The following is a 23758-nucleotide window of genomic DNA, read 5'->3' on the forward strand; positions in this document are numbered from 1 at the left end:
CAGACGTTTTCATGGTCACTCCCTGTTCAATAAGTTGTCACATGCAGTGTGAAAGCAACATATTCCCAAGACATCATTTTTGACTAATAACCTTAAAAATAACAACAGCAAAACTGTACATGACCCTCTGAGATGCAGGCTGAATTTCAAAGAAAATAACTAACCCATATTTGCAGGACGAGTATAATAGAGGCTAAACATAGAATGGCTTAAGCCTAACAGGACAGCTGAGCTGGAGAGGAATGCCTCGTAACCCTAGGAGTGGAGACCTGCACGTATCCATGGCCTCTGCAGCACCCTAGCAATCAATTGTGCTGGAGAGCATGGGTCTGAGAGACTTTACAGCCCATCAAAACCAAGTCACCATCAAGTAATAAAGTGTGAGGAGAATCATATGAGATGCAGGAAAGGAAATGATGGGAGAAGACAGAGCACGAGAGAGACAGGAGTGCGAGAGCTCAGGAAGTCTCGTCGACTCGCCGCTTCGCTTCAGGCCCGAGTTCTCCAGCTTAATTAGGAAGACACCTACCACCCTGCTGTTCTGTTCTTTTTAACAGGACAAAAGGGACAGTACAGAAGATTTATTTAAATGATACGGAAGTTTTATTTAAATTTATTTAAATGATACTGTCTCTTGAGGCGATTTAGAACTCTTGAAAGCAAAATATGGACTTTTTCATCCCACAATCCGTTCCCTAATTAGTCCACTTTTAACCCCCATTTCCCAGCACAAAACCAACACTGACCTGCAGTCTCTTCATGGTTTGCGAGTCCTGGTCAGCCTTCACCTTGCAGGCCACAAGCAGCTGGGCGGTGGAGGCGGCCACCTGCTTGGCGGAGGAGATGAGCTTCTCCTCGCTGGCGTGGCCCTGCACGGCAGAGTTGGCCGCCTCGCACAGGTTGTTGGTGGCTGCAGCGACCATGCGGGCCTGGAACACACAGCAAACCCTCTCACCTGCAATAATTGTAAAGTGATGTGTTTTCTGCACTTTGGCAACCACACCACCATAACTGTCTGGCCATAGTAGTTTTAGAGAGCTTTCAAACAACACCTTCCAGTTCTGAGACCGATAGCTCTATCTGTAAGCTAAGAACACACACACACACACACACATGTGTGTATGACAGACATTCAACCAGTGTAAAGAGAACTCACAGCTGAAATGAGACCCTGAGACCACTGTCCGTCATCCACTGCATTCGCTGGGATAGCTCCCACCTGAACCAAGAGAAGCACAAACAAATTTAAAGCCCTAAAAGATCATTTTCTTTCAAACAAAGTTGCTCTTCTAAAACAGGCATCAGCGGCATCCAGATGTACTGACAGAGCCTCTGTAAAAGACACAATGGTAATAAATCACAGTTTACTGGATATTGTGAAGGGATGTCTTAGGAGAGGACACGCTGGCCGGCTTGGATTTCGGAGAGGACGCTCACCTTGCCCTGGGCTACAAGTTCTCTCTGCGCGGCAGACGCAGCCTTTACCAGCGCACTGGTGGCAGCGGCTATCGACTTGGCCGCCTCCAGAATCTGCTCCTCGAAGTTCAGGCTCTCGTCGGCTTCCTACTCAGACACACAGACCAGTGTCACAGTCATTTCTGACACACGTCACACAACAGACACCTTTCTGGATTATACAGAGCATGCTGGATGGGAAACGACACAATGGTAGTGGAGCTCGTTTCCGCGTTGTGTGTGGGATGAGAGTGATTCATGCCGCGTAACAGAATTCATGTTGCAAGACTTGACATACTCCACACGATTTTGTGGGTTACCTTTCGTCCCAGTGCAAACTGTGTGAAGCAAACAAGAATGTGCCAGCATGTTGAATTTCCAGCAAACTGTGGTCATCCAATCATCACAAAGCATCATATTAAAGCAAATATCCTTCTCAGATGATGGGTCCCTTGTGTTATTAATAGCATATTACAGCTATTACACACATTCGTCCCAGTTACCAGTTCAGAACAAAGCAGATGAGAAAACAAAACAGGGCTCCCCCTATAGTAATGGCACTGTCAGACAGAGTAACCCGTGGTGTGGCTAAGCCCCCCCCCCATTAGAGACCAAGTGGTTAATTCTGTTGCAGGCAGCTCTGTGTGTGTGTGTGTGTGTGTGTGTGTGTGAGAGAGAGTGAGTGAGTGAGTGAGTGAGTGAGTGAGTGAGTGAGTGAGAGAGAGAGCGCATGCGGGGTAGGGATTCTTTTGGAGCTTTAGGCTCACTTTGGGCTTGGCCCGAGGCTTCAGCTGCTCCAATTTCTTGGCAGCAGCCTCGATGGCGGCCGCTGCTCCCAGCAACTCATTCTCAGCGATGACGGTGGGGTCCTCAGGGTCCACCCATTCAGTGCCTGCCAGAAAAGCAGAAAGATGGAGATGAGGAAAGTGACGCTTGATGTGCGTAACTGGACTTGAATTTAAGCTACTTTGGTCAGGCATGAGTTTAACACTGAAGCACAAAGCGGACCGAAGAGGACTGTTTGGATTGGATGGACCTTAAAGGGCAGTACAGGCATTTAGATTTGGACCAATCTGTCACCCTATAGCCCTGTTTTCTGGTTTCACTGGACACATTACATAGTTGTTATTTGCTGAGGGACTATCAGCAGCACTCAATTTACTAAATGACCCCTCCATGTCTCCCAACTATGTCAGGCTGTCATCTCAGTTTTCGAGCAGTGCAGGCGTAAGACAGTCAGCGGGAGAACAGACGTTAGGGTTTAGAAATGACGGGAATGACGGACTTGACTGCTCAGGCCCAAAGATAAATCTCTTGCTCTCTCTCTCTCTCTCCAACACAGACACACACACACAGTCCTAAATACTCCAATCATGCATCATCTGTTAAATTGAGACACGGGTGTTATCACCCTGCTTGGCTTTAGGTTTTGCTGTCCGTAAGGAAGAGAAATCCAGGAGCCGGGGCTGCTCAGCTGAGCACCAGCCCTGATACCTGGCTACGGATCCAGGGGGCAGCGTTCACCCCCCCCCCTCCCCCTGTGGTTCATCCCAGCAGCCAGTGAATGCAAAAGATCAGGACAAAATGCACGGGGTATGGCAGAAGCCATCAGCGGGCAGCTCCTGGTGCACACGGCCCTGAGGGTGGGGGTGCGGGGAGACTGGGTGGTTACAGGCAGCTGGAAGAGCACCTTTCATAGCCTCGGCTGCCTGGATGAGCTCGGTGACTGAGCCGGCCACCCGCTTGGAGAAGTTGGCCAGCTGCTGCTTCAGGTCATGAGTGGGCTTCTGGATGATCTGGGGAGAGACAGAGACGAGGTCAGCACAACTACACCTACGGCTCTGCATATGTGAGAGTGAGTGTGTGAGTGTGTGTGTGTGTGTGTGTGTGTGTGTTCTTTCAGTGTTGTGGTGACACTGTAACAGGTGGCTGGCGTTAGGTTGGGAGCCCTGTGGACCCGCATGCATTCTTCGCTTCATTCACACACGGTGCTAAGAAAAGCTGCAGCAACAGCAAAGCACACAAAATAAAAGGAAGACGCACACGCGCGCACACACACATTAAATAATCATCAACCCATGTGGAACCATTTCTCAAAGTCTGACGACGGCATTATACTCTTATGCAAATTGTTTTAACCCCATATATGTAAATAATCAATGCATATGTTCTGAGCAAAAACAAGCAAAAGCGTGGGTTCAGATATTCACACTCAATGTTGACAGATCTTTTTACTGTTGCATTAAGACGGTATATTATTTAATTTCAAAACACACAATCCACCAAATTTTCAGGTAAATTGTTAATTTATGAATACTTTAAATGCACATCCATGCAAAGCAGTCTTTTATTCATCATAAATTCATCATATATATACACTTCAGACAAAACAATGTAAAACATTATAAGAGAGAGACTATTAATCTTGGATAATATTCATTAGGCAAAATCTATTCCCAGATCTGAACTCATTGTTCACACACTCTTATGGCTTACATTCCTTATTCCTGATTCTCTGATAGGCTCACACATTTCAGCCCCTACTACTGTCCTTGCCTGAAAAGACTCCACCCATTATTTTAAAATAACAATGTTACAGATGCTCTACTCAGCCATGTGTGAGAGGGTAAGAATAGCTCTTGGGGGCAAAAGGCTGTTAATCTTTCTGGACACACACAATGCAGGTGCACACTTGTGCAAGTCAATCAACTCCTACTCACCGGCTACCACGGTGAACAAACAGACTCAGAAAGACACAGAGACAGACAGGGACACCCAGACACAGGGACACCCAGACACAGGGACACCCAGACACAGGGACACCCAGACACAGGGACACCCAGACACAGAGACACCCAGACACAGAGACACCCAGACACAGAGACACCCAGACACAGAGACACCCAGACACAGAGACACCCAGACACAGAAAAACAAAAGGGAGGGAGGAGAGAAGAGTCAGGACTGTACCATCAGGCATCTGCAGTTCATGACATTATTTCCCACACATACTTTACCACACATTGTAGTGGACTGAGTGTTTATTACAGTGTCAGCATGGTCAGATGCGGGATTATGTGGTAATCTGAATGTTTGCTGCAGTGTCGGCATGGTCAGATGCGGGATTATGTGGTAATCTGAATGTTTGCTGCAGTGTCGGCATGGTCAGATGTGGGACTATGGAGTAATATGAGCATTCACTGTGTGATTTGGGCTTCTACATCTGATTTATACTTCTCATGTATTTTTCTTCGTTACCCTTCCTCACCATGCCTGCTAAAGGTGACAAATCATAATGAAATGAAACAAAACTGGACAGACTGAGGAAACACCGGACTAAGAGTAGGTTACTGTGGGGGCAAACCAGTGGCTGAAACACTGGCCAATGCCAAACGTTTACAGCAAGACGCTGAAATAACAAGAGGCTGAAGGTTAAATGACACTAAAGGTATTTCACACTGGGTTTGCTCTCAACACCCCCAGGAGATTATGTGAGTGTGCGGGGTATACCGAAAACTAACGCCGCAGTAAAAATGCTGCTCAACAGGGAGTGCTATAACTCACCACGAGGACATGTTCCAGGAGGCCCAGGTAACCGTTGGCGCACTCCGTTCCGAAGCGCAGGGCCCGGGCCCGCACCTCCCGGCTCACCTCCGGATGGTATGCTGCTTGCTGCAGATAGAGACAGAGAGACAGATAGAGGTAAATTGAGAGCGAGGGAGGGCGATGGAGACCTCATGAGTCACAGGAAGTCAACTCTGAACTGAGTGTGGCAGTCACCCTTTGCCACTGAGGAGCCAGTGGGGTCTCACCTTGCAGGAGTGCAGCATGTCGGCGACGGCTCTCCTGCTCAGATTGGCTGTGGCAATGATGTCCTCCTGCCGGCACGAGTTGCCAGCGGCAACCGCTTTGGCCGTGGCCAGGGTGATTCCCTTGGTCATGCGGATGAACTCCTCTGGAGTGGCCGTCTTCGCTGGAGGATCCGGACTGCTGAAAACCTAGAGGGCAACATACAGAGTCGGGTCACCATATACCCCCTAACGGCTCGAAGGGGCCCAAATAAAGATCGAGGCCAATTTCATTACACAAAACCTTTTTTGGTGGAAATGACAAAGTTCAAAATCCTTAGATAAAAAATGTTTTAAACAATGTTTGCACAAGCAATTTTAGCATCACTATGAGGTTGATGATCACAATTGCCTCGACCAATCCCTGGTTTTAGTCCATCATTAGCTGAGTTTGTGGATGAAGGGGGAAGAGCCCTCACAGTCAGTTCCTGCTTGATGTGCTCGATGGTGGACTCTAGCGCCCGCGTGCCCTTTGTAGCCTCATCCTCCACGGCCTTCACTGTCTTCAGCAGAGACGTCACATTCGTAACCATCACCTAAAGAGGGCAGCCATTACAGTAATGTCACCACATGTCATTACAGTAATAATACCGTACTGATTGTGTCTTGTTTTATGCTGTATTGCCACGTGCACTGCATGGCTTTTTGCGGTTGCTAGTGTTCGCCTGGTTTGATATTTGACATTTGGATCTAGAACATGTGGTCCTTGGCCTTGAAGAAGATGCCATGACTTCTCTCTGTCCTCCTGGGGCACAGTGATTAGGACTAACGTTCACTCTACATAGCTCACTAGGCACTCAAGGTACACCGCCCCAGCAACTAAGAAAGCACACGTGTGTGTGTGTGTGTGTGTGTGTGTGTGTGTGTGTGTGTGTGTGTGTGTGTGTGTGTGTGTGTGTGTGTGTGTGTGTGAGAGCAAGAGAGCGGGAGAGAGAGAGTTGGGGATTAAGCTCAAGTTACAAAAAGTGTTAAACTCAAAAAGGAAACTGGGTTGATGCATGCTTCTCTGACCTATGACATCATTCCAACAGCTTTATACACACTTTCTTTAAGAGGTAAAAAATAAATAATTCCTGTCCACCATGTCCATCTGACAACTGCTTCCTAGATGCTGACATTTCCCTCTTATTTGCCGGACAATCCACAGTGGAAGAGAACCAAGTTCCCATACCCAAATCCCCATCATCTCAAACTAGTTTTCTTCATCAGCCTCTGAGAAACCCACAGCCTACAGTGACTTTGATGGTGATGGTGATGGTGATTAACCGTCCCTGAACCTCAGACTCTCTGATGTGAGTAACTCACGCTGGAGAGGATCTCTGGCATGTTCGACTCACCTTGGCTGAGTTCTTGAGCTGCAGCATGGCAGGGTCGTCGTGGGGTTTGCCCGCCGCTGCCTTGGTGGCACGGATGAGGTCCCCAAGAGCTTTGGCCACATCTTTCACAGCATTGATCAGGACCACCTGCAGGAGAGGACAAGCTCATTACTGGGAGAGGACAGGCAGGGAAGACAGCAACACTGCCATCTGGTGGACACACCCACACACACCCACAAAAAAAAAAAAAAGTGCATTACTGCAACATGAAATAGGAATTAACACACAGACACACGCACGCATGCACACATTACTGCAACATGAAGTAGGAATTAATACACACACACACACACACAAACAAACAAAGGTGCATTACTGCAACATGAAGTAGGAATTAATACACACACACACACACAAAAGGTGCATTACTGCAACATGAAGTAGGAATTAATACACACGCACACACACACAAAAGGTGCATTACTGCAACATGAAGTAGGAATTAATACACACACACACACGCACACACACACAAAAGGTGCATTACTGCAACATGAAGTAGGAATTAATACACACACACACACACACAAAGGTGCATTACTGCAACATGAAGTAGGAATTAATACACACACACACACACACACACACACACACACACACAAAGGTGCATTACTGCAACATGAAGTAGGAATTAATACACACACACACACACACACACACACACACACACACACACACACACACACACACACACACACACAAAGGTGCATTACTGCAACATGAAGTAGGAATTAATACACACACAAAGTGCAAGGGCCTCTAACAGCGCAGCAACATTCACACTGACTGGCTCCTCACTGCGTGAGCATTAGTGAACCAAGAATCCAAAATTCTATGATGAACAGAGCCAGAATTACTTTCTTTAGCAGCGTTCAGGGCCTCAGTCAATCAAAAGTCAGTTTTTGGACACACATTTAGATGGTTATTTGGCTCTTCACAACAGTAACCAGTAAATTATCTGAGACCTTTTCCATGCGTTACCGATGGTTGCCATGGAAGCAAGACGAAGCACACTAAAAGTACTGCAGATGGCACGTCCGACAATGCAGTGCAGTAACTTTTCTTATAGTGCAGTTGTAGGATGAACGTGAGCAGAGACATGCGCACACGCAAACGCACACACCCATCCATGCACACGCACTCAAATGACTTCCAGACACAATCAGCACCCACATCCTGACCAAGAGGAAATCAACAGGAAGAATAAAGAGTGTCAGGAGGGGAGGGCGGAGGAAGACATAGACTACTGAATGCCAGGGCACAGAACGGAGAGGACCGAACATCAAGACCACATCCATTAACATCAGGCACATTTCAGTGTCATCTGTAAGAGCATCAGAAGAAAGAGACAAGTGCCACAGCAGATATCAAAAGGACATCCGCACAGTCATGCCTGTGAGAAGCCAGACCCGAAAGAAACCAAGTGTGCAATATGGTTTTAGGGCTAGCAAAAACTAACGCCAACTCCAGACAGACACGTGCTCTGGACAAGTGTGTGGAACATCCATTTTGGACAGGCACAGGAGGGACACCCGTACCTGGGTCTCAGGGTCCTCGGCACCTAGGCTGGCTGCCCCCAGCTTGACCACGTCAGCCAGTTTGGTGATGGTGTTGACAGAAGACTGTGCAGCCTGGGCCAGCTTCTCCTGACTGGCTCCAGCCCCGGACACCAGGAGCTTGGTGTCCTCCACCAGAACCTTGGCTGTCTTCAGGATATTCTCCCTGGGAAGGAGGAGAACCAAAACAAAATCACAACAATTAACATCAAAAGGAAAGTGATGAATTCTTGCATGAGCCCCGTCTGGAAAGGATTAGTTTAATTTGTCAAAGTCCAATACTCTGAGTAATTAAAAAAATTGAAATGATTTTTGTGTCATTTTTTTTTTTTAAACAAGCTATTTGATTTTCTTTTATTACAAGACAAAATATTACTGTTCTTTGTCTTATGTTCTCATCATCACATCTAGAATCATTAATCACATGGTATACGATTGTAGGCATGTTTCAGACTGTGTTTTAGGTCAGTGCAGGAGCCCAGCGGCGTTGGAAACCTGTGGTCAGCGAAGGTCTCTGCGTTCTCCCGGTTCAGCGTGCCCGCGGTGGCAAACATGATGGTGGTATCGAGGTCGGCGATGATGCCAGCCACAGCACTGGCAGCCGTGATGCAGGCCTGGGTGCCACGGTTACCAGCCTGCAGTGCTGCCAACACGTGAGACACCTGAATGAAGGTAAGAAAGTGTCACTGATTTGAAGCAGGGCCATTCTGACCACATTCTCCATGCAGGGATGAGCAACAAAGACAAATGCGTAAATAAATGACATTGTCAATCTTTTTCATTCTGAGAGGGAGTGTGGCCTACTTTCTCGGAGACTTTGCGGGCACTGTCGATAAGCTCCTTTTTGGTGAATGAGTCATTAGGGCTGCACTGCAGAGCTCCAGCCTTGGTGACGAGCCCAGTGCAACAGTAGCCCAGCTCTGTCACCTGCTTCTTAATGTGCGAGCCAATCTGCACGAGCCGAGGATGAAAGACCATCAATCGATTGATCAATTGCACAAATCCTCATATGCGGTTTGTACCGCTTCACACGGTAGCAAGTCAAACTCATCAATTAACGATGGGAGAGGGCAACTGGGGCCAGACGCCGTTGCCAGGTTACCTCGTCGCTTTCCGCGGTGATGGCGGCTAATTTGGCCTCAGATGCCAGGTCCCCGAACTCGGTGGTGAGCTGATTGGCGAGGCCGCCCAGCTCGTCTGGGTTGGTGTTCGATTTGGTGACCTGGTGACACAGTGTAGTAATATCAGAAACCTTTTCAGAGTCATATGAAGATAACAGGACCTTTCACTCCTGTAGAACACACCAAACCTGCTGAACTCCCAAATACAGTTTATAAAATGTTTAAAATGTCAGACATTTAGCCACAGTGGTTTGTGCTAAACCTGCCCAAAGAAATAATCGTGTCTCCTCCAAAAGTCTACCGAGCAATTCCCAAACATCACGCACCATTTCCTGCACGGTGACGGCAATGGCCTTGGCCGTCTTCACCATGGTGGTCTGGTAGTCCACGAAGGTGCCCTCTGGCTCCGCCGCAGGGTCCTCCATCTTGTTGATGGCCTGGGTGATGGAGTTGACCATGCCGCCCACAGCGCCCGCTGCGCTGGCAGCCTCGGCCAGCGTGCCGCCCAGGTCGTCCACCGCCTCCTTCATCATCTGCACGGCCTCCTCCAGTGCCTCCTGGGTGTGGGCAGCCTGGTGGGGTGGCAATAGAGAGAACCTGAACGTTAAGAGCCCAACTGCTATAACTGATCACACCGGCCGAAGCAGAACCACAGTAACTGTAGGGTTTACTCGTTGGTGTGAAGATGAACAGGGTTCAGATGCATCAGACTGTAAGAACAGTCCAGCTCTGATGTATAGAAAAAGCATGGCGCCCAAAACAAGTACCGGAGTCTCTCCTCTGTATCAGCAGCTCTGTAGCTCTGTACACTGTGAGGTACATTACCCAAGAACAAAACAATTTAAATGAACAAATGACAGGTTTATTTTTCAGGGAGACTCAAGAGAGTGATGGATCTTCTAGAGTTGAAAAGGAATACAAATAAAATGAATAAAACTGTAATAATCACCTTCGGGTTGCCACCAGCTTCTTTGGCTGTGTAGAGCATCTGCAGAGCCGACTCTGCCAGAGTCTTAGTCTGGTCCAGGACGCTCATCTGCTGCTGGCTGTTCAGGATTTTTGAGGCCGTGCCGATGGCGGCCATGATGAGCGGTTCAAAGTAGCTCGCCATCTGAGACACCTGCGTGGCCGGGCAAAACCAGGAGAGAAACTGAACAGCTGCATGGTACCAACATACAGAAACCGCTGCAGTCCGAGTATCTGTGCTTAAAGGGAGGAGGGTAGCCACAGCTCAGGACTCTCAGTGCAAGCTGAGAAGCAGAGAGCGCTTTCCATCTGCAGGAAGGCCGGTACCTTGTGTCCCAGCTGGGAGGCATCAGAGCGGGCGGAGACGGCCACCGGGTCGATCAGGTTGCTGATCTCCTGCACCGAGGCTGCCATCTGCTCATGCAGAGCCTGCAGCAAACAAGAGCACACCACAACTTCAACAGCAGTAGTTTTGGGATTTCAGTAATACTCGCTTCACTTCCAGTTTGAAGGAATGCTGAGTGCATTTGTTGCTCTTTCTCTTTAACTGGTTTCTTTATGTTTTCCCCTCCTCCCCTGCATTTTTAGCCTTGTCCTTTTTTTTTTATATTTCCGCTAGCGGTTTTAATTGCCTTTGGATTATTTATGTCCTTGGTTTGGTGAGAAACTTACCACCCTCTTGTTTTGGATATCCTCCACTGCCTACCTACCTGAGCCCTCGCCCATGTTCCAGCACCTCTTTTGATTTCATCTGTGATGAGTGAGCTTCTACTCTCTTGCTAAGCTGTAATTGCCAGTCTGCTGGTGTGTAGATTGCTTAGTTGCTTCCATGCACTCAAATTGGCCTGGTAGGTGCAGGAAAAAGTGTCTGGATAATGGGGCTTGGTTTGGCACATGGTGCTTCAACATTTTTCAACTGTTTGCAGATTTTGCCTTTGGCTCTAGCATTAATAAATGATAATGATGATGATGCTTGGCTCTGGACTGCCACCCCCAAAACATTCATTTTGTAGTCATTCTGGATTAATTAGGCAGATTACCTATTCTACAGAAGAACTTCAGAGTTTGAACTTTCACACCATTCTGGACTCTGCTGCTCATTGGCTCTCTGAGCTATGCTGTGAAATTAGCCTTGTTCTGCATGTTCACCGGTCTGCACTGCTCAGAATGGTTGTTTTATCAGAGAGTAATGGTCTGCTTATACTGACCTCATCTCTCCATCCTGCTGTGATATTACTGGGTGATTTTAACACATGTTGATACTAGCTATTCCTAGTCTACTGAATTCACGTCTGTTCTGGATTGTGTCAACCTCACACAGCATGTAAATTGTCCTAAACATTCCTGCATACACTGAACTTATTGTGTTCTACAGGCATCATGAATGTTAGTGATTCTGGTTCTGTTAGGCTGTAATCACAATATTAAGACTATTAATCCTCATTAATTAATTCTCCAAGCTTCACCTCTTTCTGATTTTCCTTTACAATCGTGTTCTAATGTCATGGTCTTGTAATATAATGATGCCTTTTCTAAAATAATAGTTAATTATTATGCCCTTGTAAAATGAATGCATGAATATGAATGCACGCACACACACACACACACGCGTGTGCTTTCGCCTCTTCTGTTATGCAGTTGTAATAGGCCAACAACTGTTACGCAGTTGTGTGTGTGTGTGTGTGTGTACGTGCACGCAGGGCTGAAACTCACTTCATGGGAGATGTCGTCGCGGGGCGTGAGCTGCTGGCTAATGGCAGCGAGAGAGGCCTGGTCCACCTCACGGATGCAGTTACTGAGTACCTCGATGGCCTCGTCACACTCCCTCTGGCCCGGGGCCTTATCTCTGTCAGAGTTCCAAAGAGAACAAAACCTCAGCACCCAACTATGGCAGTAGTGACCACAAGTTCATGCAACAGTGGTCATCCATCAGCTAGAGGTGACTACCAGAGGTGGGTGGTAACGCACTACATTTACTTAAGTACCTTTTTGAAGCAATTGCACTTTTAAGAATTGTTTTAAAAGAGAGCACTTTATACTCTCACTTGAGTACATTTGCGAAGTCAAAAATCTACTCCGTGATATTCATCAACCTTCCTTATGTTGCATTTTAAAACTTAAAAAAAACAAACCCAAAAAACAAAAAATTTTCTACGTTTCGGCACAAAGAACAAGCACATTTTCCGGCATGGGACTCAAATGACATTTATGAAAAGTAGTTCATAACACATCCTTTTCTTTAAGAATCACATATCTGTGTGTGAAATCAGTGTGCTCTCATAATGCTCTCTTAATTGATATGAAAGTGAAATCTGGTGATGTCAAAGATATTCTAAGAAAAAATGGCTAGTTACCTACGTAGCTATAAACTACAAGCAGCAGAAAAATAAATGCAGCAGCTAAACTGAACTGATGTGCAGGAATGCATTCTCCATTTTGATGCATATTTTCAAAATGATAAAGATTATGCAGATTTTAAGGCTATAAAAATTAAGGTTTGTTATTGGTTTGTTTTATACATTGATATTTCTTTCGACCACATATGGGCGAAGTAGTTATCTAGACAATGGATATCTAGCTAGCCTGCCGGGCTGACTAATTGCAATGTAGATACAATTAAATATAATATGCTTAGTAAGTGACCTTGAGCAACAACTCTGAACCCAGAGGTGGGTAGAGTAGCCAAAAACTGTACTCAAGTAAAAGTACTCTTACTTTAAAACAATAATTACTCAAGTGGTCATTTAAATTATTACTTAAGTAAAAGTAAGAAAGTATCTGTTAAAAAGTCTACTCAAGTAGCGAGTTACTTAATTGGAACTCATTTAATAACACAAGGTAACAAAAGTGTGTGTGTGTGTGTGTGTGTGTGTCAAACTAAAATATGAGGTCCTCATTTCTTTTTTGCACTGAATTCAAATCTGTTTTAAAGCTGTTTCTCTCAGGCATGATTTTTAAGTAAATTTTATATTAAATATATGTTCCTTATTCATAAATAAGGCTGGTATTAAAATATATATAATCTTGAACATCCATCTTAAGTGTCCAGTAATAGTTTGCCAACATGAAGGGTTCCACCTTCCTTGGTACTGATTTTCCATAGGCCTGCTAACGATATATGAGCTTAATTGGTTGACAGCTAAAAGCACTTTGGAAAATGTCTGCTAAATACCATACATGTAGATGTAAATATAATGGAATTAAAAAAAACAAAAAACAAAAAAACCACACATGGTTGATGGAGAAGTTCTGAAAACATGCAAAAATACCTTTATAAGCCATTTTTCTTTGTTCTGGGTTTTTGTCCTACTTAGTTAAATGTGCCTACTTTTCAGTGAAAGGTATATAGTTCATATAGATTTGGAGTTAAAAGTCTCTTAACTGTGCAAAAAGGCAAATAACTTTGTCCAACTTGATTCCCATCCACGTAGACTGTTATTTGTTATTAAGACATGAATTCACTGTCTGCATACTAGCAGCATCACCACTGTTCCTCCAGACGGACTCACGTGCGCACCTCATGTTGGTGATGAGTTTCTTGATGGAGTCGGACACAGTCCTGGAGTGGCCGGCTAGCACCGACCACTTGGGCGGGTCTTTGGGGTTGACGGCAAGCGAGCGGGCCGTCTGGATCATCCCCGTGGAGCTCTCCAGCATGGTCTTAGCTGCGGCCACGATGGGCTCCATGGCAGCCAGGCCCTGCCATGCAAACGCACACACGAACGTCAGTACAGTGGGCTGCCAGTGTAATGGACAGCATCATTAGCCTGAAATCAGGCTGAGCCCTGGTCTGGAAATCCAATCTAAGGTTACATTGGGTAGGTAAAGCATTACTCATCAAACAGCTGCCATGTTTGCATGGCAAATGGGTTCGTGTTATGACTTGTGAGACGCTTTACTACTTGTCCATTGGGGTTCATCAGTTCAGCTGAGGGGTAGGAATTTCTGGCATTTAAATTCTGAGGCACGAATTGGTGCGAAACGTCTTGGCTGGAGAGGATGGATGGTGCTGCAGCTGGACTCAGACAGCCTCCTCTTTTCTATCCAAGGTTTGTATACTGTTGCCCTTGAAAGGTGTGTGCTGCGTTATCAACTATTTACAGTGCTGTCACACCATCTTTTCCTCTGGCAGTTTCATACCAATTCACACCTCAGAATTTCAACCGTCACGGGGCCTTACTGAGGTCCATGCTGTCGCAGGTATGAATCATCCACAGAGATTTAAATGGTTTGGGAACTTCCCTCCACTCTGCTTAACTGCTGAAGGCCCCTGCTAAAGGTCTTTAAGATTAACCGAGCTCAGACCTTCTACGGCCACACGCCAACAGCAGCGTCCACTGGCCTCCAAGCCAAAACGAAGTCAAAAACAAACAGTGATGAAGCGAAGCTCACGGCAACTCGGCAGCACCCGAAGCAGGCACGTGGATGGCACTGGGAAAGCTCCGCCTCACGTACCTCTGGACTGATCTGCGCGGGCATGCTGGCGAACTCCGGGTTGGAGGCGAAGGCGGTGAGGTTGTCCACGGCCTCGATCAGCGGCCCAGTGGCCGCCTTGCACTTCTGCCTGTTCTCCTGGTTGAAGGCTCCATCCAGGGCCTAGGCAAAGGCAGTCGGAGCCCTTACACTTTTACACTACCCCAGTTACATGAACCCCATCCACCACACACGAGGACATGTTCCATACCTTGAAACGAGGACAAGCTAATGCACAGGAACAAAGCTCACAACAAGACCAATTAAATGCTTTGCATGCACATCAGGAAGACCCCCCACCCCCCAAATACAGGTCATTTATGCGAGTGGCACAATCTCCCCAAATACAGACAGTACAAAGAATCTGGACCAGTTCCCACGGGCCCAGCAGAGTTTCATCTCTCACTGATCATTTGATCTTCACAGCCAGGGCAGAGTTTGGAGCAAGCACTAACCTTGATGGACTTGACGAGGTTGGCGGTGCTGTTGGCCACTTCTTTGGCGCTCTGGACAAACTGACGCTTAGCAACAGGGTTGGCTGTCTTGGAGGAGGCCAGACGGCAGGCATTGCAGAGGGCAGAGGTGTGCTTGGCGACAATGGTGGCAGCAGATAGGACCTTGGGAGACAAAAAGGCATGTTGGAAAGAGCCGACGATTGGATTCTTCATCATGGATAACGTTCATTGAGGATTGGGTCTTAGCAAAGCCTAAAACAGCGGTTCTTTGAATCAATTTCAGTTCATAGTTTCTTAAAAGTTACTTTACCAATAAACAAACAATGGAGGCCAAAGTACTTTACAATTACTATAACAGGCTAGCGTCAATTCATAAGTTAATAATCAAGCACTTAGTAGAGTCAGACAGGTTGGAAGAGGGAAAACATTTCTTCATTGTGCAATGCCAGGGCCCTCCAGGTATGGGAGAGAAGCACACTGCATTAGTCTGGCTTGGCTGGTTCTGACACTCACATCAGACTTGCACATTGAAGCTTCCAGCTTGTAATCGCTGTTCAGAATCTCTGTGCTATAATATATAAATGAGGCTTGGGTCAGGGGTCATTTCAAGATTTGGTTCCAAATTGGTTTGCATGATTAGGTGTCAACAAATACATGGATCATGCAGAAGGACAGCCCTACTATCCTTGCTTCTCAGGACAGCATGTAGAGAGAGGAACATAACCCCAGTCTGCACTTTCATGTAGCTCGGGGTCCGTACTTGGGACTGGGTACAGGCTGGGTCCACCAGGTTCTGGCAGGCCATCTGAATGGACTGTTTGGCTTTGGCAAACTGAGCCGGGTCCACGAGGCCCTTCTGCCCTGCGTGGCTGTTCGGGTCGGAGACAGCCACCAGATACGCACCCTGCAAAAGAGAGCGAGAGAGGAACAAATCAGTCAGTCAACTTAGATGTTTTCAATCTGGGTTAGCATAGTCCCGGATGTCTTAATTATAACTCTAAGTAGGATGTTATGGAAGACTATTTATGATGAAGTAAGTGTAATGTTGATGAACTTTTAACTACAATTTGACAAACAGCGTCTCTGTGGCTCTGTAGGAAGCAGAGGTTCTGTGAAAGCTTTAAATAAGTGCCTGTTAAGCCTCACTTCTGCAGCACCCTGAACACCAAAGCCTCATCAATCAGTTCAAGTTCTCTCACCATCTGCTCTGGCAACAATCCCTATGGCACTCACACTCACACACACACACACACACACACACACACACACACACACGCGTGAGCACAAGCACATACATGGAAGCACACACTCGCTCACACACGAACACTTGTTTCGCACTAGAAATTTCCTCTGTACTGTACAACTACCAATCATGTTCTAATGAAGGTGTGGGATGCTGAGACACAGAGGCCTGCTGAAAGCTTTCAGAGCAGCCCCGGGAGAGAGAGCATTAAACATGACTCACCGTCTTCCATTAAACCCATTACAAAGGAAGACCAAAACGTAGAAAAACCCATTTCTTTTTTTCTTTGAAAGAAAGCAAATACACACAACTGTTCAGTAGCTGCCACCCGTCAGTGGAGGAAGTACAATACAAAAGGCGGAAAGAAACAAGGGCTACAGCCATTAAAAAAATGAAACACAAGAACTGCTGTGTGAACAGCCAGAGAGAAAGAGAGAAATAGGTGGAGAGTGAGGAAAGGGGGTGTGTAGAGGTAGAGAGGCAGTGGGGGTCTGAGGGGGCTCATTTGATCTGCTCCCATAGCGCCAGATGTTTCAGCCTCTGGGAGACGTGTACTCTTTACTTCATTTCAAGTCTTATTAGGTTGATGAAGTGAGGTGGAAGTAAAAAACACACACACACACACACACACACACACACACACACACACACACACACACACACACACACACACACACACACACACACACACACACACACACTTACCTGGGCAGCAGCTTCAGTAAGGCCACACAAAGCTTTAGAGGCTGAACCGACAGCGTCTCCAAACTCCGGCAGGTTACTGTTCTTCGCATTGTGCGAGATGCCGGCCATAGCCTCACCCAAAACCTGCACACCACACCACACAGCAAAGAGTCATCCACACAGCAGGACTACCACACCAAACAGCACAGGTATGCAGGAAGGAGTGTAAACATATGCACCTTGGAGTTCTCCATCACACTGTCTATGCAGTCAAAGTAGCCCAGGTCATTCACTGCCTCAGTCGGGTTCTCTAGCATGCCCCGCACCGTCTACACACACACACACACACACACACACACACACACACACACACACACACACACACACACACACACACACAGTCAAAAAGTTCATATCAGTGCACATAGAAGTAAATAAAAATTAAATGCAAAACTTTTTTAAAATGATTTAAAATATGTGTAGTGAGATTCAACACTAACGGATGTACACTTTGGGGTAATGGACAGATGAAATATTTACTGAGCTCCTCATTTTAAAAGATGAGGCCATTCGTTCATGCAAGCACAGTGTGCTAAAGGCAAATGCTAAGCAACAAGTAACGGGAAACACCACCACATCAGTTCCTGCTGTTCAGCCAAAATTGGCATCACCCGTGATGCAACACCACGCTGAAAATTTGAGTTGTTCTGCTTCGTAAAAGTAAAACTACTGAGCGCAGACCATTCGATAGCAAAAATCACTGCGTTTTTGGAATGGTGAGTAATTTGTAGCAGCTGACTGCATTCAGAACCACCTGACTGACTCACCCATAGAAACTGTTGAGAGAGCGCGAAAGACACACAGAGAGAAAGAGAGAGAGAAAGACATGAAAGAAAAGTGGAATGAGAGGAGTACCTCGAGCTCCCTGAGCGCGTTGTCACACTCCTTCTGTCCCGGGGCTTGCTGGGTGCACATGGTGATCAGCTGATTGATGCTGTCAGTCACGGCACTTTGAAAGGTGAGAGAGAGAGAGAGAGAGACGCGAGATAAGCATCCAAGCAGGGAGGCGGGAGAGGGAGTGAGAGAGAGCGCGCGGGAGACAGAGATACACCAGAGAAGCTGAGAAATCCAGTCCGCCCACCCGTGTTACCACGCACCAGCCTCTGTCTCTGTCTCTGTCTCTGCACCGCTCTCACTCGCATGCTAGCTCTGTGAAATCGGACAGCATAGCTCCGAGTGGCAGGATTTGAGTTCAGCAGCCCTGGCTGAGAAAGGGCTGTCTTGGATACACACACACACAATTCTGTATGTGTATGAGAGAGCAATTGAGATGAACAAGGCACAGCTCATGCAGCCATTAGTTATTATATAACTACTCCCATTTCTGCTCAAATGTGCAAAATGAACAACGCAGGACTTATGTAAGGTATGCTGATATAAGAGGACAGTGTGTGCGAGCACATGTGCGTTTGTGCTTGTGTGAGCACCCAAGTGCACGTGCACTTGAAAGTGTGTGTGTGTGTGTGTGTGTGTGTGTGTGTGTGTGTGTGTGTGTGTGTGTCATATATATATATATATAAAATGTGTGTGTGCACACGGGCACTCCCAATTGTGTGTGCTCGCGTGCACATGTGCACTCGCAATTGCGTGTGTGTGTCTGTGTGTGTGTGGTGTGTGTGTGGTGTGTGTATGGGCATGTGCGTGTGAGTGGGAGCATGCCGAATGCCAGTGTCAGTTGTACACAGCAAAAGTTATTGTGCAACCCTTCCCACATAGTATAAACAATGCAAATAATGCAGAAAACAGATCAGCACCCTCCTAATGTGCCAACAGACCATTACGACAATCAAAAAACCTACAATTACTTAAATGGTAGTGGGTATGCCATGTTAGACGGTGGTGAGATGAACAGAAGTCATATGGCATCCCTTTCTGGTTTGGCACTGGAGTCTGCTTCCACTACATGCAGCCAGACACGGCTGTACACGAGAGCCAATAAGGAACAACTTTAAGACCATTGCTTGACCTGCAAGAATTTGCTATTTGACATCCTACAGAGTTAGGCCAAGTTAGGTGGATAATGACAAAACAAATCTCTTTTTAGCATTTTTACACTAATTTCAGCCCGACACCCCCCCCCCCCAAAAAAAAACCCCAAAACAGCCAGTGAAGCCTGTGGAAGAGCTTCCTATTGGTCTGCCTGGTGACTGAGCATGACTGCCTGCTACCAGAGAGCAGAGAGACATGAAAGTGACGGAGGTGACCAGAGAGGAGGATCTCACCGGGCCGCCGCAGCAAGCTGGTTCTTTAGGTTAGGGGAGTTGGGGTCAGTGGACAGGGCCTTGGCTGCCAGGAGCAGCTTGCTGGACGACATGGAGATGGTCTTCAGGTTGGTGACCACCTGAGTCTGGTCCTCCTTAGACTACACAGAGAGGTCATCAGTTAGCACTGCCAGGAGCATCCATATTCCAGTTCATGTAATTTATAAATAATTACTTTCTTACTTAAAATACAAAATAAATTTTAATCATAATTATATATTTTTAAAAAAATTAAATAAATAAAAATACAAAAAAACCCCACAAACTCTTAGCAAAACTGCCAAATTCTATATTAATACTGCAGACATCAATCAACCTTTCATCCAGTTACCTGTGATTGGCCAGCCATGTCCACTCCAGCCTCCAGGAACCGGCTAAAGTCCTGGCCAAACTTGCCCGAGGCCTTGGCCAGGTCCTGCGTGGTGCCACGCGACGCCTGCACCAGCTCGTTGGCCGACTGGTTGAGGCCGGCGGCCGCCTGGTTCAGGCTTGACTGGGCCTCCTGGAAGCTCTTCCCACTAGGCGGGAACTGGGCGGAGCAGAGGGAGCGCGGTAGCAATGTTATGGCCATGACAGAGTGACTGACAATAAGGACGATAAGTTATTAGATTATAATAAGTTATAAGAGCTGATTGAGAGCTGCTAACATCGAGTAGGTGGTGGGGAGGGGCTTAATGTCTTTACCATGGTGTTAAATGAATGTGTTTGTTATGACTGCCAGTCCTGTACAGTTTTTGTAACACTTGTATTTTTTCTCCCACCAGAAATCACATGGTAACAGGCTGGCTTTGTAGAGAAAAATAACATTCAGAAATAAAATGAAAGGGAAAACAGGGAAAGCCAAATCATTACTTAAAATGCCTGTGTATATCTAAGAGTTTAACACAAATTCATTAGTGGTCAACATTTCATCATTTCAGGTAAGATATACTTCCATTAGTTAGCTGCATTAGCCTCATAGCTCCAGTGGAAAACTAAACAAACAAAGATAAGACATCAAACAGTTCTCAGCTGATCGCCCATGTCTGGTGCAAGTGGCAATCTGTATAAAATCACCGAACCATTCCTTTAAGATGGAGTGTTGCTCACCTGGTCAGAGAGGAGCTTCTTGCTGGCCTCTCCCACCGTCCTGATGGCATTGTCCACATCCCTCTGTCCAGGGAGGCAGTTAACACTGCGGTTCAGGGCCTGGGACACAGCCTTGGCCACCTGATAAAACACAGGCACATGCATATGCATGCACCCACACACCCACATGCACAGATGCACACAAGCACGCACCCACACACACCACCAATTATCCTCAGCAGCACAGTGACAACTCCTGCAGGAACTGTAATCATAGACTCCCTGATCAGACAGCACTTAACTTTCCAAACAAATGAGAGCTCAGACTTAAAAGATAGGCAACAAGGGAGGCCTCGTTACAAAATGTAAAGTGGCACGGTGGGAAAGCAGAGCGTCTGACCTGGGCCAGCCGCTGTTGGCTGTCTGGGTCACCGGGTTTGCCGACGGCCCGCTTAGTCTCCTCGATGAGGTTGGCCGACTTGTCCATGACATCGCTGGCACAGTCCAGCATGGCGGCGCGCGCCTGGGGATCCTCCGTGGTGGCGGCCACGCCGCGGGAGGCCGAGGCCAGTGAGCGCAGCGCCTGGGCCACATCCCTCGCCGCCAGCCCTGTGCAGGATGGAGAGCCCACATGCCTTACGAAACCCACTCAGCTGACCCCAAATCAGATGTCATGGGTTCCTTGTTAAGGATGTAAACAATAAAGGCTTTGCTAAGATCAGCTATAAAGAACCTAAGATGATTGGCTTCAATGCTAAATCACTACAAGCAGGGGGTGCTATAGGACACTATAGGAAGTCTCACTCATCTGAAAGTCGAAGAGGAGCTGTAGCACAGTAAAAGTCCAAAACGCTAACACCTGCAGAGGTTACTTCATTGGCTTTGCAAGGCTACACCCAGAGGATGAGCAGAACTAGAGGCATGTTGGAAAAAGAGTTGCAGTTTTACCAGTGTAGTTTTCACTGCCCTGTGTGGCTTCACTCAGCAGCTGGGCAATAGCTGAGCTCACGGCCTTGGTGTTGGAGCCCAGGTCCTGAGAGCATTTCCCCAACTAACACACACACACACAGAGTCAGAAAGTTCTAAGCCTACACACCTAAAAGTTCCAATATGCAATATGCTTCAATACGCAATAGTTTTAAATGGTGTGTCATAAGTGTGTAAAATACTTGGTCATTAACTTGACAGGCGCAGCTGTATAATGTACAGAAATAGACTGCGGAACAATGACAGTCATGCAAGCACATGTGCCAAAACAAAAAAAAAATAAAAAGCTCAACCATGAGCTGCAAACTGCTACCAAATACGGTAATGCTGCGGAAAAAAGGAAAAACCTCTTTCAAACAAAATCCTGATCAGGCCCCCATAACACAGCAAAAATAAGTCAGCCTGTAACCACCACAGTTAAATACAGCTACAGTTCTGCGTATCGTTAGCACGTGGAAAGACACCAGTCTGAACACAATGGCTACAAGTGTGTGTGAATCAGCGCATTCTTGTCCCGTCCCCCCCCCCCCCCCCCCTCACACACACACACACACACACACACACACACCCACACCACTGGGCTGAAGCAGACCGGGTCTCCAGTGGGAAGGGACAGGTCATGACCTTTTGTTCCGATCAATGAAGCATTTTTACTCTCCTTGTTTGAGCAGACTAAATTTCCTAATGTTGGGTGCAATTGTGAGGGGCAGTGGCTGTATATCGGAGCCCAGTGTGGCGCACATCCCTGCAGCTCTGTTGCTGGAGGCATGAGGAACAAAAGCACTCGCTTTCTGCACTTTATGGGAACTACTCACCGAGTGGAAATTCACCAACGGCTGTGAGCGCGCAAAGACACCCCCATATACCCACACATTCTCACACAGCGCATGTTGTGGTTGCTCATGTGACAGGAAGTCTGAGAATGTGTGAGTGTATGAGAGAGATGAGAACTGCAACATGTAGTTGGTACATTACAGACATCAGTGTAGCAGTGAGAAACAGTGGAGAAATGAATCACTCATTTTCCTTTTTTTCCTCATCAATTTATTACAAGGTAGATAAATATACCTTTTTGATCCTATAAACACACATCCATACATTCACACAGAGACACTCCTAAATATAACACAAATATACCACACAGATTGGGGCAAACTCACAGTTTCTCCAGGAAGAGGTCTGAGTCTTCCTTCAGCAGCTGAGGCTTTTGCTTCCTGGATGTCCCTCTCGAGCCCCCGTACCACACTCAGGGCATTATCAATCTCCAGAGGACCACACGCCTCCTGGGCCTGGAGGATGAAGTAACAAAAGGGAGAGTGAGAGAGAGCGATAGAGAGAGAGAGTGCGCGAGAGAGCAAACAAACAAAGAGAGAGAGAGAGAGCAAAGAGACGGAGACTAATGAAATCAAAAGCTGAACATAAACGATTGCATTCTTTAGGCAATTCCAGACAGAGAGCCATTTATTAAAGGCAGATGGATGAATACACGTGTGCAATTTAAGAGAGACACTTCTTCTCATACCTTCTGAGCAGCGGTGCGGAGCTCAGCCAAAGCGTTGGCCAAGTTCTTGGCACACTGGCTCAGTTGCATGGCAGATGCCTGGTCACTGATGGTGGGCACTGTAGCCTTGGCTGCAGTCACCATCTTGGCTCCGGGCTGAGGTTGGGGAAAACAGACATCATGAGGCAAAATGTCTCCCTTCACCCTTAGCTTTGCAAAAATGAACAAACAAAACACGCCCCTCCCCACCCCATGGGGCTTTAGGGACTAAGAACGTGCGAGAACCTGGAAGAAGTTCTGGCTGGCTCCGATGAGCGCGAGCTGGGCACTGGGACTGTCGGGCTGCGCCTGACTGCCTCGCACTCCTTGCACCAGCTGAGGGATCTGGTCTGCCACCACCTGTCAACCAAGCGCAGCTTGTGTCAGAAGTCCGCAGTGGAAGTACAGGCAACATGAAACATGTTCCGAGTACATGCTAGTGGTCAGAGCATACATTCAGCAGGGGTGTAGTGACAAACATTTTAGAGTCTGAATGCACTGAAAAGAGTGAAATGCTAACATAAAAAAACCCCAAAACATATACTTTTAGATACTCTTAGACAAAAAACTGCCTGGATTTTACTAAACAAATAAGTAAGAGCCTCCCATTGGATAATTATTGTATGGGTGATTATGTTTCAGCTGGCAACAAGTTATTTAACGCT

At 46.8% G+C, this 23758-nt stretch overlaps 1 protein-coding gene across 8 annotated transcripts in view; it reads right to left on the reverse strand.

The window, feature by feature from the left end:
• tln1 (talin 1) overlaps nt 1-23758 on the reverse strand; it is a 62703-nt gene that overhangs the window by 3923 nt on the left and 35022 nt on the right. For all 8 annotated transcript variants that reach the window (XM_081701938.1, XM_081701939.1, XM_081701932.1 and 5 more), the window contains 32 exons: nt 23340-23453; nt 23076-23210; nt 22714-22842; nt 21515-21617; nt 20967-21175; nt 20588-20707; nt 19830-20027; nt 19460-19599; nt 18093-18186; nt 17417-17506; nt 17199-17321; nt 16011-16154; nt 15251-15412; nt 14778-14918; nt 13840-14021; nt 12036-12168; nt 10650-10751; nt 10306-10476; nt 9683-9928; nt 9338-9457; nt 9040-9186; nt 8731-8897; nt 8218-8401; nt 6641-6766; nt 5723-5839; nt 5268-5453; nt 5020-5127; nt 3146-3251; nt 2223-2347; nt 1438-1563; nt 1157-1219; nt 747-929 (listed from right to left, as the gene is read on the reverse strand). In XM_081701938.1, coding sequence (XP_081558064.1) covers nt 747-929; nt 1157-1219; nt 1438-1563; nt 2223-2347; nt 3146-3251; nt 5020-5127; nt 5268-5453; nt 5723-5839; nt 6641-6766; nt 8218-8401; nt 8731-8897; nt 9040-9186; nt 9338-9457; nt 9683-9928; nt 10306-10476; nt 10650-10751; nt 12036-12168; nt 13840-14021; nt 14778-14918; nt 15251-15412; nt 16011-16154; nt 17199-17321; nt 17417-17506; nt 18093-18186; nt 19460-19599; nt 19830-20027; nt 20588-20707; nt 20967-21175; nt 21515-21617; nt 22714-22842; nt 23076-23210; nt 23340-23453 — 4494 coding nt within the window. The remainder of the gene's footprint in view (nt 1-746; nt 930-1156; nt 1220-1437; nt 1564-2222; nt 2348-3145; nt 3252-5019; nt 5128-5267; nt 5454-5722; nt 5840-6640; nt 6767-8217; nt 8402-8730; nt 8898-9039; nt 9187-9337; nt 9458-9682; nt 9929-10305; nt 10477-10649; nt 10752-12035; nt 12169-13839; nt 14022-14777; nt 14919-15250; nt 15413-16010; nt 16155-17198; nt 17322-17416; nt 17507-18092; nt 18187-19459; nt 19600-19829; nt 20028-20587; nt 20708-20966; nt 21176-21514; nt 21618-22713; nt 22843-23075; nt 23211-23339; nt 23454-23758) is intronic.

The sequence above is a fragment of the Electrophorus electricus genome, chromosome 19 (genome assembly GCF_041902795.1).
Source record: "Electrophorus electricus isolate QZ-2024a chromosome 19, ASM4190279v1, whole genome shotgun sequence".
NCBI lineage: Eukaryota > Metazoa > Chordata > Actinopteri > Gymnotiformes > Gymnotidae > Electrophorus > Electrophorus electricus.